The sequence below is a fragment of the Martes martes genome, assembly GCF_963455335.1.
Source record: "Martes martes genome assembly, chromosome: 14".
Lineage (NCBI taxonomy): Eukaryota > Metazoa > Chordata > Mammalia > Carnivora > Mustelidae > Martes > Martes martes.
Window position 1 is genome coordinate 81,302,263 of NC_137902.1, and position 16,532 is coordinate 81,318,794.

The window sequence follows — 16,532 nt, forward strand, 5'->3', positions numbered from 1 at the left end:
GGGTCATGGGTAACTCAGGTGATTCCTTGTGCCTCGCTTTTATTGAGAACCTTCTGTGTGTCCAGCCCTGCCGATATCATCATCGTCATCATGCACGTTATCTCATTTAATTCTTGCAACATCGCCGTGGTGGAAAACTCGACTCCTGTGAGCTCCAGAGCAGGAATCTGAATTTGCCTGCAAAGCCTGAGCCTCCTGCAGATGACCTTCTCCCCGACCTTCCCATTATGATTAAATGAGATAAAGCGTGTGAGTAGGGAAAGCAGCCTTTGAAAAGGAATATTAGTGTAAGATTGTAATTTTCTGAAATTTAATGAGAGACGATAAGAGGAAGGATGGACATTCCCCAGTTCCTGCCTTAGAGACTGCGAGCCAGACACTTTACCTAGATGAATTGGAGTTAGTTAGATTCTAACTACCTGGGTGGGCGCTGAGTCAGCCAGGCCATCCCAGACCTGGCCTGGTGTTGTGGATGGAGCAGGGAGCCTGGGCTGGTCAGACCCGGGTGTGACCCCGAATGCGCTGCCTGTTTGCCACAGGCGCTCAGTTCCCTGTTTGGTTCTCAATTTTCCTGTCTTTGAATGGGGGCATTAATACTACCTCTCCAGAAGGCGAGAAGAATGACAGCAAGAGTGTCCTTGTAGCGACCCTACCACTCCTGGCACTTAGGAAGCTCTCCGTAAACGTCTGCCCTGTGGAGGTGGCATCACTGCCATTGTCATTCCCATCCCCTCCGAGTTCGCACTGGAGGAACGGGCAGGCGGGCCGGGGACGGGCAGCCGGGGGGAAGAGCCATGCTTTGATTTCTCTCTGGGCATGAACTTGCCCCTGAACTGCGTGTTAGGGCCCAGTGTGCCCCTTATTCAAAAGGTCATTGCCAGTAGTGGCCATGAGCATGCAACCTTCTGTTGACCAGTTTCTGGAAGGATCACTCAGTAGGGAAAGAGATACATGCAGAGGAGGTGGGCACCTCCATAGGCAGTGCCAACCACCACCCCCCCTCCAGAACAGCAGGGACTCTTCCCGTTCCTGGGGGGAGGGGCGACCTCCCGCACTTCTAGAATAGTGTGTTGACCTCACGCCTTGAAAGCAGAGGCCAGGTCACACCCATTTCTAGTAACAGCTCCTGTGCCCCCCCCCCCCCAGGTTTCCCCAGGCGCTTTGGGTGGTATCCTTACCCTCTGGCCAGATAAAAGCCCGCTGGCACAGTGCCTTTTATGATGTAAAACAGTGCATAGGTTTGAGCTTCCAACCTCAACCTGTCTTTGTTTAAATTTATTATTCATGAAGGTAATTTAAAAACATGACAGAAAGTTTGAGAAGTAGAGACAAAACTCATTATTCTTCACTCTGCCACAACCATTTTTATTTTAGTGCGTTTCATTCCAGGCTAATCCATATGGCTATGTCGTTTCGTAGAGTTGTTTCATTGTGTACATAAAATTTTGTTTCCTGCTTTTTCGTTTAACATATTATAAGCATTTGCATATGGCTGTGTGATCCTTATAATTATAATTTTTAATGGTTGCATAATACTCTTTTGAGGGGCTATAACATAATTTAACCAATCTCTTATTGGTGAATACGTTCTTTTTTTTTTTTTTCTTAGACACAATGCTGCAACATTCGTGCCTAAGATTTGTTCCCTATTCTGGGTGAGTTCATTAGGATACGCTCACAGAAATGCAATTTCTCAACTTAAAGGTTATAAGTGTCTTCCTGGTTCTTGATGTGTGGTGCCCAGTTGGTTCCCAGTCAGGTTGGACTAATTTACAGTCTCTCTTTTTGCTTTTTAAGAAGAGAGTGGGACACGGGCACCTGGGTGGCTCAGTGGGTTAAGCCTCTGCCTTTGGCTGAGGTCGTGATCTCAGGGTCCTGGGACCGAGCCCCGTGTCAGGCTCTCTGCTCAGCAGCAGCCTGCTTCCCCACCCCCTCTCTCTCTCTGCCTGCCTCTCTGCCTACCTGTGATCTCTCTCTCTCTCTCTCTGTGAAATAAATAAATAAAATCTTAAAAAAAGAAGAAGAGAGTGGGACATCTGCAGCCCGTGTTGTAATACCACATACTGGAATAGTGTGGAAAATGTCCCAGCTGTTGGGAGGCGGAGAATGGATGTGTAAATAAATGTGACAGGGGTCGAGGGATCAAACAGCTTGTCCCTGACCAGAGCTGTCCGTCCTGTCCCAGGACAAAACACAGGAGGGAGGGAGGTTCCAGAGGCAACCAGCCCCCATGGAACGTGCCAGCAGATGGTGCCCAGCTGGGCTGGGCTTTCCCTGTCCTTGGGGGCAGAGTCTTGCTGCGGAACCCCTCACACTAGGGGATGGGTGTGAATGCTCCGCGTGGCTTCTGTGACCTGATGGAAATAACGTCCTGAGAAAAGAGCCTGGAGCTCCGGGAAGAAACACTGTTTGGGAGCAGGCTGGAGGGGTCCCGCGTCAACCACCTTTCCCCACATATTTGCTTATCTATAAAATGGGCTAATGAGGGGCGCCTGGCTGGCTCAGTGGGTTAAAGCCTCTGCCTTCGGGTCAGGTCATGATCCCAGCGCCCTGGGATCGAGCCCCGCATCGGCTCTCTGCTCCGCAGGGAGTCTGCTTCCCCCACCCCCCACCCCCTCCTGCCTCTCTGCCTACTTGTGATCTCTGTCTGTCAAATAAATAAAATATTTTTTTTTAAAAATGGGCTAATGATGGACGGCGGTGTTCTGTTTGCACAAATGCTTTGTGAAAGAAAACTTGGGATTAACAAAATGAGAGCCTGATGAGAAAAGCAGATTTTGGGCAACCGTTTTAGGGTTTTGGGGGTGTTCATAGGACAGGCAGAGAGGCACCGAACCCTAGATGAAGGGAATGTTAATGAGAACAGTGAATTCATCTAGGTCAATGCTGCATCGTTCCCACTTGCTGTTACTCATTTGTTAGAAACTTCCGAAGACTCCTTCCCACTGTCTCACTGAGATGCTCTTGGGCTCATTTTCCTTCATTGCCCTTGATGTGCGTCCTCCGAGCTGTGCCTCACACGTGATGTCTCTGGTCCTCCAGCCACATGCACTGATTTTCTAAAAAGACCCACATGGGTCCCCGTCATCTACTTAAATTCTTGACAAGAATCATGATATGTTTTCCAAGCACGTCCTTCCTCAGTATTCAGGTTGCCCAGCCTTGACATTGGTCATGGCGGTGCGCAGGGCTTGGCTCCCCGTGCCGTCTTTCCCAGGGCAGCTTGGGGGAACCCACCTCCTCTCCCCTCACTTCTCCCCCGCTTTCCTTTTTCCAACATCCAGATCTCTCTGAATTTAATTGGCCCCGAAGAAAAGAGAATGGAAACCTCAGTTGTGCTTGGACTGAGAGAATTCCCGTCGAGGGTCACGGGGAATGTACTGTAAGGGGTACCCGGGGCTGGGGGCAGAGTGGCAGTGTCCCGCTCGCTGGGCAGTCAGGAGGAGTCAGCGAGAGAAGACCAGCCCGCCGTGCTTGCTGTGGGCGAGGCTTTAATAGGAGAGAATCCCTCCCACTCACCTGGCCAGCTGTACCTGACCTGGGCTACCAGCGATTTCTGACTCTGATGACCTGTGATTCCGTAAGGGGGGGGGGGGACGTAATTTCAAATTCTCCATTTACTTCTTAGCCCCAGACCCCCTTGGAGCCCTTAGCATATCATTCTAGGACTCACTTTTCTCCTGGAGATGCTCTTCAAAATGGATCTGATGTCCATGGAGAACTTTACCTAAGAGAGTTCTGACTCCGGTGGTTACAGAGCCGAGCGAGGAAGGAACCAGTCGTAAATGGTTCAGCAAATGGGCCAGGGGGCGGCACCTGCTGATGAGAGGGGAGCACTGGGGCATGGTTCTGCGAGATGTGGTACACCCGGGAGCTGAAGCAGGGTGGGCAAGCAAGTCTGCCAGGGTATTGACACCCAGGTCAGGGTGCCGCCCAGCTTGGAGGAAGCCTGGTGGCCACTGCGGTGGGGGAGGCGGGGCAGCGGCGGGGGTGTGGGACATAGCGGCGAGGGGGGGATCTTGGCCAGACAAGGCTGACCGGGATGCCACCTGTCTGTCCCTGCCAGCTGCTCCACACCGTGCCATGCCACCCGCCTCCTTAACCTTTCTATTTCCACTTTTTTCTCATCTACTGGGAATCAGGATTTCCTAACTTTAATATACAACTGGTCTTTGCAAAAGTGACGGGGAACATAATTTTCTTTTATTTTTCAGATTTTATTTAGAGCGTGTGCACGTGACTGGGGGTGGGGCGGAGGGAGAGGGAGAGAGAGAACCTCAAGCAGACTCCCTGGAGTACAAGGCCTGGATGCTGGGCTTGATCCCACGACCGTGATCATGACCTGAGCCAAAATCAAGAGTCAGACGCTTAACTGACTGAGCCACCCAGGCATCCCAGTAATTTTCTAAAATACATTTTCTTTTTGTTAAAAAAGGCATTTTCTTGTCAAGGTGCTGCAATTCATCATTTCTCTAATGTAAGACAACCTGCTTCAGCTAATGTTGAAAATTCCGGAACAAGAAAGAGAGCAGCCGTGAAGAAGGGGCTTTGTCTGAGACCCCCCGCCCCCCACCCAATAGGAAAAGCTGTTTCTCTGTTTACAGGAAGAAAGAGGTGGAATCAGATCAAGTGATAAAAAATGAGGCCATAAACAGCTCCTTAAAATAGCAGGTGCTCAGCTAACTTGTGGGCTCTAATTCTGCCAGCCCGTGCCTCCATATTAAGAGGCCTGCGGCTCCTGCGTTTGGGAATGTTTATGACCCTGCCCAAGAGCTGTCTGGCTTCATAAACGCTTACTTAGAAGCAGGAATGAGGAAAAGCTGCATGTTAATAGCCTGCCTTGTGCTCCCCCCCTGCTCTGGGCCACCTACTGCTTTGGTCATCTACTGTGAGCATGGGAGTTTAGGGTGGATTGATTGCTCTTGAAAAGAGAATTGTGGTGTGAAATAGATTGCTCCTGGGCTCTGTGTCTCATTGCAAAAATTGGCTTTAAAATCAGCATTTATCAAGAGATTCACACCTTAGCTCCCTGCAGGGAGAGGGAGTGGAGTTAAAATTGCTATTAAAAATTGACAGACACCCTAGAAATACATAGTTGACAGATGTTGAACCAGCAGTGTTTAATGTAATTATTTTCCTTTTATGTAAATAAGATCTATGCACGCATTTAGTTTAAGGTTTTTTTTTTTAAACTGTTTTTTAGAAGAGTTTCAGATTTGCAGAAAAACCAGGAACACAAGTGCAGGGATTGTCATATACCCCATACCCAGTTTCCCCTGTGGGGACTATCTCAAATTAGTGTGGTACATGCATTATAATTAAAGAACCAATAAAGATCCATTATTATAAACTGAAGTCCCTACATTATTCAGATTTCTTGAGTTTTTCCCTAATGTTCTTTCTCTTTTCCAGTACCTGTCCAGGTCCCACGTTACATTGGGTTGTCCAATCTTTTTTTGGCTCCCCTGGGTCATGAGGGTCCTCAGCCTTCCTTGCTTTTGATGACCTTGGTGGTTTTGAAGAGTCCTGATCAAGGATTTGATAAAAAAAATACCCTGCATTTGGGGTTTCTCTAGTGTTTTCCTCATGATGAGACTGAGGTTTGGGGCTTAGGGAAGGAGAATCACAGAAGTAACATGTCTACATGTTAGCAAGTCAGTGAACGAGCTAATGATGGGGAGGAAGGAGGATGTTCAGTAGCCTGAGTAATGAGGGAGAAAGAGGGGCGAAGGCAGGTCCCTCCGATTGGAAGAAGGCAAGCGTGATGTTCTCAGTGATGGGACTTGGTGTCTAACTTGTTTAATGCCTTACAGTCCCCTGGAGCCCTGTTACATCTGGTGGGGTGGGGTGGAGGGGTCTTTACATTTCTGTGTTGCATATTGGAAACCTGAAGCCCTGAGCTGCTCAAGGTGATAGAGACCGGGGTCCATTTGCCCTGCCCATGACCCATCCCAAACCTTTCCTCGTCGCGTCTCAGGCTCCAGAGTTTCTGGATTGAATGGGTGGGGTCACTGATGGACATTTCATCTGCATGTGGCCACGGGGCTTCCAACGGATGATTTTGACTAAGTTAAGACCGTTGACTGGCTGTGTATGGAGTGAGTGTTCCGTCTGGGGCCCCTGGCCCTCTGCACGTTAGAGAAGCTAAAGAACCAGTTGAAAAGCTCATGACTTCAGTCCAGTTGATCGTCATAGCTCCCAAATAACGGGTAGCCCCGCGGTATTTCTCACACACCCACATTTCTCTGAGACTCCACCGGACCATAAACAAAGCAGTGACCTTTATCATAATGTATTTCTTTATTTGTGAGCCAGTGATTAGGTATGAAGCAGCCCGTGACTTGAACCCGCAGTAGAAACTTGCCCCTTACATTTTAGCAGCACTGAGTTTTGTGAACTCGGCTAGAGAAATGAGTGGGAAAATTTGTAAGTACCTCAGGGAAGCTAATGGTTCTCCACCCTGACTGTGCATTAGAGCTGCCTGGGGAGCTTCTGGAAAATGCCTGCGCTGGCTCTGATCCCCACGCTGGGGCAGAGACCAGCCTTGGAGAAAGCCGGGAGACTTGGCCTTTCTTTCTTTTTTTTTTTTTTTTAAAGATTTTATTTATTATTTGACAGAGGGAGACACACAGCGAGAGAGGGAACACAAGCAGAGGGAGTGGGAGAGGGAGAAGCAGGCTTCCCACTGAGCAGGGAGTCCGACACGGAGCTCGATCCCAGGACCCTGAGATCATGACCTGAGCCGAAGGCAGAGGCTTAACCCACTGAGCCACCCAGGCCCCCTCTTCCTATCTTTTGATACTTAACCTGAATAAAGGTTATGGAAACTGTCAGGAGGCTGCCTTTGGAAGGTCCCCGTGAGCTTTTCCTCCTCTTCCAGCTTGTTTACTTTCCCCAAGTGATGAAGTATGGCGTCAGGGATTCTCGTTGGTGCCTGTGTACAAAATGCGTGTTCAGAAATGGTTGAGTGACTGAGCCAGCATGGTTCTGGTCTCTACAGTATATTATGTCCCCTTCCTGTTCTGATGACAATTAGGAAGGAGGAGAATACTCTTCCTCTTAAGTTATTGCTTTCAATGGGAACTCTTACTTAGAACCAGAAATCTTTTGTCCCCCCAACTATTTTCATGTCTCATTGCTTTGATTTAAAAAGAAGTTATTAAGCATAGTTGATATACGGTGTTCTAGAAACCGTCTCTTTTATAAATGCATAGATGTCACTGTTTGTAGGGTAGAGGCTTCTGGTTTTAACCGAAGTTTGGTCGTGGTTCACAGTGATCTGACTCCTAGCCTAGCTAAGGAGGCTTCCCCTGAGTGTTCTGTTTCCCAGTGAGTTAAAATTAATTTATCATTTTCTTGATGGGTCACACACCCTGTTTGGAACGTAAAATTTCGTCAGTGACACCTTATATCAGCAGGTTTTTTCGTCCTCTTATAAGAAGACCTAGGAATTATTCCTCTGTGCTAATCTGGTGGGATACCCACCCTGAAGAATTAGAAACAGTAAATAGTCCTTCTGCCCCTCTGTGGCTCAGTTCATCGTGAGAGTGCTGGGGTATGGGAGGTCTTGGTCTTTAGCAGGAAACGAAGCCTGCTCTTTAAACAATTTGCTTTCAAGTAAACAATTTAGTGGGCTGTGGAAATATAAATGATCACATCTTTTTAACAGATCTGGCAACCTGGCTTCCCCCCTCCCCCCACCGAACTCAAATATTCCTGCATGGCTGGGTTGTGGTGGTCATGATCGCTAAACAGTCATTAAGTAACAGTGGGAAGTAGACAGTTGATGAGGGAAAAATCAAGTAGTCATTCAGATGGTATTTTTGGTTACTTCATCTGCCTCTGAGCATATGGTCTAGTCGGCTGAAATAATTTAACAGTGACAAAATATATTTCAGTAACGGGAGATTAAAAACAACCTATTTATTTTCTTTTTTCCTTCCACCGTGATATTTTTATCTCTGTTAACAAATACAATGTTAGCCGTTTAAAATTTATGGAGACAGCCTCTGCTGAGTCCGCAGTATACCCCGACCTTCATCATCTGTTTTACGTGTGTAAGCGTGTTTGCTTCGGCCGTGGTTCATGATTCAAACGTGTTACTACAAGTGGTGTTAGTCTTTATATTGGCCCGTAGACAAGAGGTCAATGTGAGATGAAGTAACGTTTTCTACTGGGCTGACCTGACCCTGCCGTGACTCATCTCTTGGACTCCCGTCCCCTCGTGGCTCCCATGTGTGGGTAACTGACTGACTGGGTCCCAGCAGTGTCCTGTCTCCCCGTGGAATATTCCGGCCTCATCTCTGCCACTCCCAGTCTTAGGCACTGACACACGTGGTGGTTTTAGAACGGGCTCACCGATTCTTTGACAGTCTTTTCCTCAAAATGCGGGATCTCATTCCTCTCCCCTTGACTGTGGGCTGGACGCAGTGAGGCGCTCCTAGTCAGCAGAATGTGACGGCATCTGGTTGCCAGGGCCAAGCTGTGAAAGGAGTCCTGCTGTCTGTCTCTCTCCCTCTGTCTATCTCCCCCAGCCTTCCTCTCTTCTCAGATCTCTTCCTCTGGGGGAGGCCAGCTGCCATGTCGTGCGGGCACTCAAGCAGCCCCAAGCGTGACTCCGTGGTAAGGCACTGCGGCCACTAACAAGCAGCCATGTGAGTGAACGATCGTGGGAACAGCCCCTCAGTCCATTCAGACCCTAAGACGGTGGCGGCCTTGGCTGACATCTTTTAACGGCAGCCTCCCGAGGGACCATGAGCCAGACCCGCCCGGATTCCTGACTCTCAGACGCGCTGGGAAATAATAAATGTTCCTTGTTTCGAGCCTCTTGGTTTGGAGGGGACTTGTTTTGCAGTGGTTGATAACACGATAAGTTGCTTAGCCCTTCTGGGTCGATTTTCTCATCTGGGACAAGAAACAGGGATGAAATAGCGACCTGAACAAGCTGATGGCAGTCTGTTCGCAGGTGAAAGGTTGACCCTCTCTGCTCCCCCTGCGCGGGCCCTTCTGCCTCCTCACACGCCTCCGCACACTGACACCTGTCTCTGGCAAAAGCCGAGCCCACTTGGTATTTATCTCTTCTTGTTTTGAAACACAGATCGATCAGACTGGGAATATGGTGGGAGAACCGTCTTTTAATAACTAAAGCTGTATTTATACTTAATTTTCATAACTATTCAGTCGGCCAACCTATTGGATCTACTGTTTCTGAAAGGAACACCATTTTATTAAAATGCGTTGTTCTTTTATCTTCTTGGGAAGAGGATGATTTTGGCCATTGTGCTCTCTGACTGCGGTAGGTCAGCAGACATCGCTCCGCCCTTCACCTCCATCCGATCCGTCTCCCGGCCTGATTTAATTTCATCTGTGCCCCAGGTGCTAATAGACGGCGTCCGTCGCGCACGTTTGTAGGAACAGTGCGGGCAAAGTGCCCATCTCGAGCTTCTGCAGACTCTAGGAGAACTCACCGAGTTCCAGTACGAGTCGTAGGAGGCTGCGAGTGCAGGTCGGTCAGTCAGTAGGAGGACAGGAAATTGGGTTCGTGCTCTGGCTCACACACCTGCTAAATGGGCGCAGACGGTCTCGGGTCACGGGCGAGGCCCTCCAGGTCATCCCCGCAGTGTGCTCAGAATGGCAAAGTCGGGCGGGGGCGGCGGCTTCCTCCGTTCCTCGGTGGCTGATGGGGTCGGCAGACCTCTGCTCAGACATCCCGGCCAGAGTCCAGTGTGGGGCCAGAACCACCGAGCCCACCCTTGCCCACGCTGGTCAGCAGCGTGTCTGTGGGCTAGTCACTGTGCATGCGGTGTCACAGGCCCCCGCGGAGGGCGGGAGGGGACGGCGCGGAGATGGGCCGCAGCCTGGGCAGTCAGAGCAGGATGACCAGATCGTGGGCTCTGGATTCCCTGCAACTCCTGACCCGGCATCCGTCACATCATTGCTGCTCTCATCTCAGCAGTTTACCCGTGCCACTAGGAAGAGGACCTGTCTGCCACCGTGTCATTTGCTCTTACCAGGGAACAGACAGACGGATCAGTTGGTGGCACGTCCTGGCTGTCGGCGGGTCCTGGGCACGAGAGGCCTCTCCCTGAGTTTTCGTCCTGCGTGTTCCCCTGTGCAGCGAGCCTCCGCGGGTGTAAATAAGTCCTCTAGTGTATGTGGCTGTATGGCGGGGAGTTGCTGTAAGGAAATGCTTCCTCTGCAGAGTGGGCGAGGCCAGGCGCATCAGTTTGAGGAGCTGGGGATTTTTTTTTTTCCAGCTCTTTTGTTAGGAAACTCACAGGAACAGCGCCACCCTCGGTGCCCTCCTGCCCTCCAGGGATCTCAAGTGCTTTCGGACACCAAACGTATGTGTGATAGATAGAAAGTATAAGAAAGTGCTGGCTCCATCTGGTCCCCAGGAATGCTTACGGCAAGCAGGGACTGCGCGACCTTCAGCCCGGTGGCCCAGTGGACAGAGGCTGGTGGCTTCCTCAGACCCCCGTGGCTAAAACCCGAGGCTCCAGCTCCCGGGTCCCGGCTCTTCCCAACACACCGCATGTCCTGCCTGCCCCTAAAGTGTTGGCATCTCCCCCCGGTCCAGGACCCCATTCTCACTCGGCTCACCCCTCCCCAGATGCTCTCACACGCTCACCAGCAGCTCCCTTGGTCTCCTGCTTTTCCAAAGCTGCAACGGTGTGTCTTCCTGTGTTTGCCAGGTACCTCCTCTTGGTATCTCGCAGGAGCCCCAAAGTTTCCCAAATAAACTCGTCCCTCTTTCCCCGCGCCGCTCCTTACCCCACCCACACTACTGGTTTGTGGTCCTTAGCGGGAGCGCCCCTCCCGTCCGAAACACGCAGGTAGGAAACCTGCAGCTCTGACTCCTTCCTTCCTTCTTGCTCTCCCCTTCCGACCCCCGCCCCACGGCTGTGCTGACCTCCTCTCCGCATCCCTGGGACCCGGATCCGAGCCAGCTCACCACGGTCCCTTGCTGCATTGCTGTCCTGGCCCCCTGGCCTCTCTTCTGTCCCCTCCATGTGCTCCCTACACTACAGCCTAAGCGATGTTTCTGGAACCCAAGTCTCAAGTCTCGGTATCTTGCCGCTTCCGTGTCTGTTTTCTATCTTCCTTCTCTTCCCTACGTCACGACCTTCATCTCCCCCGCCCCCATCTTTTCATCTCACCAGGTCAATTCTTGACCCCCTCGGATCTCTGCCAAGGTGTCGCTTCTGGCACACAGGGTTCTCAGAGCCTTCTCAACACTCCTGCCAGCGTGCCCTGCCCCCGCAGTCTTCAGGGTGTGTGACCCTGTGCCATCATCGTTGGATGCTTGTCTGCACCCCATCAGGCACACGCGGCCAAGGTGAAGCCGCCTGGTCCCCACTGTGTCTCTGGAGACTTTCTTCCATCCAGCAAAGGCCATGGGTCAGGGTTACGGGAAAAGAGTGGAACATGACAAGTGTCTGGAAGGGTGAGCTGTTGACAGGTGGCAGGTCCTACGCAGGCAGCCGCTGTCTCAGGCAGAGAATCCAGTCAGTGATCCGGAACGATCAGGCATTTACAATGATCCAACATATGCTGAGATGCATGGTTAATACATTGTTTTGCTTTACTTGTGTCTATCTGTTTGGTAGAGGGGGAAGATGTTTTATCCAAAGGTAGTACAGTAGAATGATAGAGACCGCGGAACCAATACTAAATCCCCCGGGTTCGAATCTAGCCTTGTTGTGTCCTTTGTGCTAGCTACGTAAGCTCTCAGGGCCTCAACCTCCTCATCTGTAAAATGGGGCTGTCGTTCTTGTGATATTGTGAGACTCGGGCTCTCGTCAACTTGGTTTAAACAGAGTCCTGACTGGGAAGAAGCCACCTTTAGCTTCTCGCTCTCTGTGTGACCGCCGTGGGCAGGCTCTGTTGGCTCGCCGACCTCCAACTGCCCCTCGTGAAACAGGACTTGTAAGCAGCCGGGTGGCCGTGGCCGTGGCAGGGACGAGAGCACGTGATGCGCAGTAGGGATCTGTCAGTGGGGCCTAGCGTCATTGCACCCGCTTGGGACGTAGCCACTTGGCACGTTCTGGGCTCCCACTTTGGTTTTGTGGTGGGGGTGCTGGATTGGCAGCGGGAGGGGAGGTTAAGAAGTGTTGCATGTGGACTCGTCGGTCCGGCCTGTGGGAAGAAGGAAGCATTTACTTTCCGCGAAAGTGTGGATGGCTGACCTGCCCCAGTGTCGATTCTGCCGAGCATATAGCCGATGCCTTGGTTCTCACACGTGGAAAGTAAGGCACTGGCCCCACGAGCAACTTTCACTTTCGATTCTGTTCAAGTACAAGGTTAAATGGTTTGATCCATTAGCCAGTGTAATGCCCGTGGGGGAAAAAAGTTATTAGCCACGGAATGCTATAAGCAAGCTGCAAAGTAAGAATTAATAATGCTTAATTAAAAGTCTGCACAGCGTGACTCTGGTTACTTCATTACTTACTGAATTTGTATCTGCATGTTTCCATATATTGTCAAGGCGGTAGGTTAGATTCTCTCCTCCGGTGCGTTCACCAAGCTTGCTGCAAAATCGTTGTCGATAGTAAACTGAAAGTTTATTTTTAACCAGATAATCTCAAAAGCCAAATTATGAATACCTTTGAAAAAAAATTTGCAGCAAAAAAATACTTGAATTGGGACACAGATGCATTTTAATACCTTTGTTAAAATGCAGGATAAAATCTTCAAAAGTCCCAGCACTTGGGGCACCCGAAGGACGAAGGCCTTGTGACAGCCGGGTGGGGCTAGGACCCAAGGCATGAGGGCTCCTCACCAGCCCCCTCTTTCTGCAGTGGGGTCGTCCTCCTGGGCGCCCCACCCATCATTCCCATGGCAATCGAGCCAGCTGTATCCCCGAAGAAGCAGCTGAGGGGAAAGCTGGCTTCAAGAGGGAGGAAGCTTAGGTATGGTTTCTCTTTAATTACTGTACCGTTTGAGTAAAAATGCAGGTGATTGGCAGAGCACGTTGCATTTGGGAAAAATGTCAGATTTGGCCCAGCCCCCAGGGATTGCCCTCCTTGAAGATCTCACTTTACATTTTGAAGAGCCAAAATGTCTCCAGTGGTCAGCTTTTGCACAACACACAGCCCGAGCTGGCCCAGAGGAGTGCTAGCTGGACAGACCTGTTCGGAACTGGTCGGGTCTCCCCCAGGGGAGGGCTTAACGCTGCGGATCCTGCCGGCAGCCTCTGCTGGGGGGCACGCCCAGTCAACAATGCTGGACTCGCAGAAGTCTGGGTAGGAAAATGACTAGCCATGGGACATTTCTGATCTGGGTTATATACAGAAGCCTTTCTTACTCGATTTGCCGAAATCAGATTCCAAGTGGTTGCGAAATATATTTAGCTCTGTGGTCATGGCGATGTTTTTTAGTTTGATTTAATGTTGATGGATTAGAGTAAATTGTTTGTGCAGATGAGCTGAATAAATTCTGCCAGAGCTTATATCTTATTCTGGTTTCACATTAAACCCTTAATTTACAGCTCTGTTCTATTGGCAGTCTTATTAGAGTGAGCCCTAGGAAAAGCTTGGCTGGTCCTTCCTCCTCCCTCCACTGTTACTCAGTGGAATTAAATCATTTAGCAACCTCAGAGGAGGGCTCCGAGGGGCCTGGAGGGAGAATTTGCGTCCTGGGGTGTCCTTAAACCATCTTAAGATGTCTGGAGAGCTACCCTGATTTTAATGGCTTTAATTTAACCACTATTGAATTATTTTATTTAATCTACTCTCCCATCTCCCTTCCCTACCTTCACAGATCCACAGAGCCCTGGGAATTTCCGGAGTATTTCCTTCCCACGGATAGGCAGTGCAAATATTAAAATGAAGAGGGAAGTGGAAATCCTTCCTTGGCAAATGTCACTCCCATACTGTTGTCCCCTCCCATCGCCAGTGTCTGAGAAGTCCTGGGATGCAGGTCCTGGAGACGGGAATTCTCCCTCCCTCATCATTTGCACCCCCAGGTCCCTCTGACATCCTCCCACTTATAGTTGATTGAGCTGGTGAATGCAGATGTGCTTGAGAAATTGATCAACTCATATGGTGTCTTTGTTCCCCTTAGGAGGACTGGAATGAAATTGACCCAATTAAAAAGAAAGACCTTCATCACAGCAACGGGGATGAGAAAGCACAGAGCATGGAGACCCTCCCTCCAGGTACTGCAGCTGTCCTCGGGGTCCCGTCCAGCCCTGGGCCGGTGGCTGGTGGCTGGGAAGTCCTCTTACTCAGAAACTGAATGAGCCGACTGTGGCCACTGGAGCCTGTGGGATAGAGAATGGATTTCATAGGGCCTCTGGAGACACTGCCCTGTAGCAATTTGGGGGGGACTTCCTTCCAGCCCATTAGTGGCTGGTGAAATAAATTTCCTAGGAGATGACCAGAATTTGCTGAAAGAAATTAAAAAAATAAAAAGAATAAGAAAACACAGGATAATATATCAGTTCACAAATTTTTTTAGAAGACTAGTTTTTAGAGCAGTTTTAGTTTCACAGCAAACTTGTGCATAAAGGACAGAGATTCCCATATACCTCCTGGCCCCCTACATGCGTACCTGCCCCACTGTCAGCATATCCCAGCAGATGGTCCATTGCTACAATCAGGGTACCAGCATTGACACGTCACAGTCGCCCAGAGTCCATAGTTCGCATTACGATTCACTCTTGGTGGTGTACACTCGATGGGTTTTAACAAATGTATGGGGACATGAATCCATCATTACAGTGACCTGTGGAATGGCTTCACTGCCCTAAACATCCTCCGTGTTCCGACTCTTCAGTCCCTCCCTTCCCACAGTCCTTGACAACCACGGATCCTTTTCCTGTCTCCATAGTTTTGCCTTTTCCAGAATGTCATATGTTTAGAATCATACAGTATGTTGCCTTTTCAGATCGGCTGGGCTCACGTAGTAATATGTAACAAGCTTCCTATATGTCTTTTCGTGGCTCGTTGATGTATTTGTTCTTACCACTGACCAGTATTCTGTTGTCTGGACCGAAGTTGATCCATTCACCTACTGAAGGACATCTGATTGCTTCTGCATTCTGGGAGTTGTGGATAGAACTGCTGTAAAGAGCTGTGTGAAGCAGGTGTTTGTGTAGATGTACGTTTTCAGTTCATTGAGCTAAATACCGAGGAGTAAGACTGCTGGAACATATAGCAAGACTATGTGTAGTGTTGTGAGGAACTACCAAACTCTTCCAAAGTGGTTGTAACCATTTTGCCTTCCCACCGGCAGTGAAGGAGAGTTCCTGTTGCTCCACGTCTTTGGAAGCATTTGGTGTTGTCAGTGTTTTTAATTTGGGCTATTACGATAGGTGGGAAGTAGAATCTCATTGTTTAAATTTGCATTTCCCTAATGATATATAATACTGAGTTCTTTAATATATTCATTTACGCTCTGTTGATCTTCTTTGCGGAGGTATCTGTTCAGGTCTTTCAACCATTTTTTTAAGTGGGTTGCTCATTTTCTTATTGAATTTTAAGCACTCTTTGTATATTTTGGATAACGGTCCTCCATCAGATATGTCATTTGCAAATATTTTTTCTCAGTCTTTGGTTTGTCTTCTCATTTACTTGACAGTTCCTTTCCCAAAACAGGTATTTTAATTTTAATGAAGGTTGGCTTTATCAGTTCTTTCATGGATCATGACTGTGATGTTTTATCTAAAAAGCCATCACCATACCAGAGATCACCTAGGTTTTTTTTCCCTGTATTATGTTTCATATGTTTTATAATAATTTGGTTTTATATTTAGGTCTGTGATCCATTTTGAGTTAATTTTTTGAGAAGGTACAAGTTTTGTGTCTAGATTGATTGATTGATTGATTGCTTGCCTGTGGTTGTCCACTTGTTCCAGCACCATTTGTTGGAAAGACTATCTTTGCCTCATTGTATTGCCTTTGCTCCTTTGTCAAAGATCAGTGACTGTATTTATGTGGGTCAATTTCTGGACTCTCTGTTCTGTTCCATTTCTCTATTACCCTGTTCTTTTCCCAATACCACTTTGTCTTGATTACTTTATGGTAATTCTTGAATTCGGTTAACGTCAGGCCTCTTACCTTGTTCTTTCTCTTTAATGTTGTGTTGGTTATTCAGTTTGTTGTTTGTTGCCTTTCATATACTTTAGAATCTGTTGACACCCACAGAATAACTTTCTGGGACTTTCATGTAGATTGTGACAAATTTATGATCAAGGTGGTAAGAACGACATCTTGACAATATTGAGGCTTCCTACCCATGAACGTGGAATATCTCTCCATTTATTTAAAGTTCTTTTTATTTTTATCATCGGTTTTAGGGTTTTGCTCATATAAATTTTGTGCCTATTTTGTTAGGTGTATACCAAAGTATTTACATTTGGGGGGGCGCTAAAGTAAATGGTATTGTGTTTTTAATTTCAAATTCCCTTTGTTCGTTGTTCCTATATAAGAAAACCATTGACTTTTGTATAATATCCCTGTATGCTGCAACCTTGTTGTAATTCCTTATTAGTTCTAGGAGTTTTTTATTCTTTCAGGTTTTCTATATAG

General features: G+C 48.7%; 1 protein-coding gene across 1 annotated transcript in view; it reads left to right on the forward strand.

Annotated features, from left to right (window-relative positions):
- The window catches only part of GALNT2 (polypeptide N-acetylgalactosaminyltransferase 2), a 184,054-nt gene that overhangs the window by 82,096 nt on the left and 85,426 nt on the right, over positions 1–16,532 (forward strand). Inside the window, exon 2 of the mRNA XM_080822337.1 lies at positions 14,065–14,158. Within this exon, the coding sequence (XP_080678463.1) occupies positions 14,065–14,158 (94 nt within the window). The remainder of the gene's footprint in view (positions 1–14,064; positions 14,159–16,532) is intronic.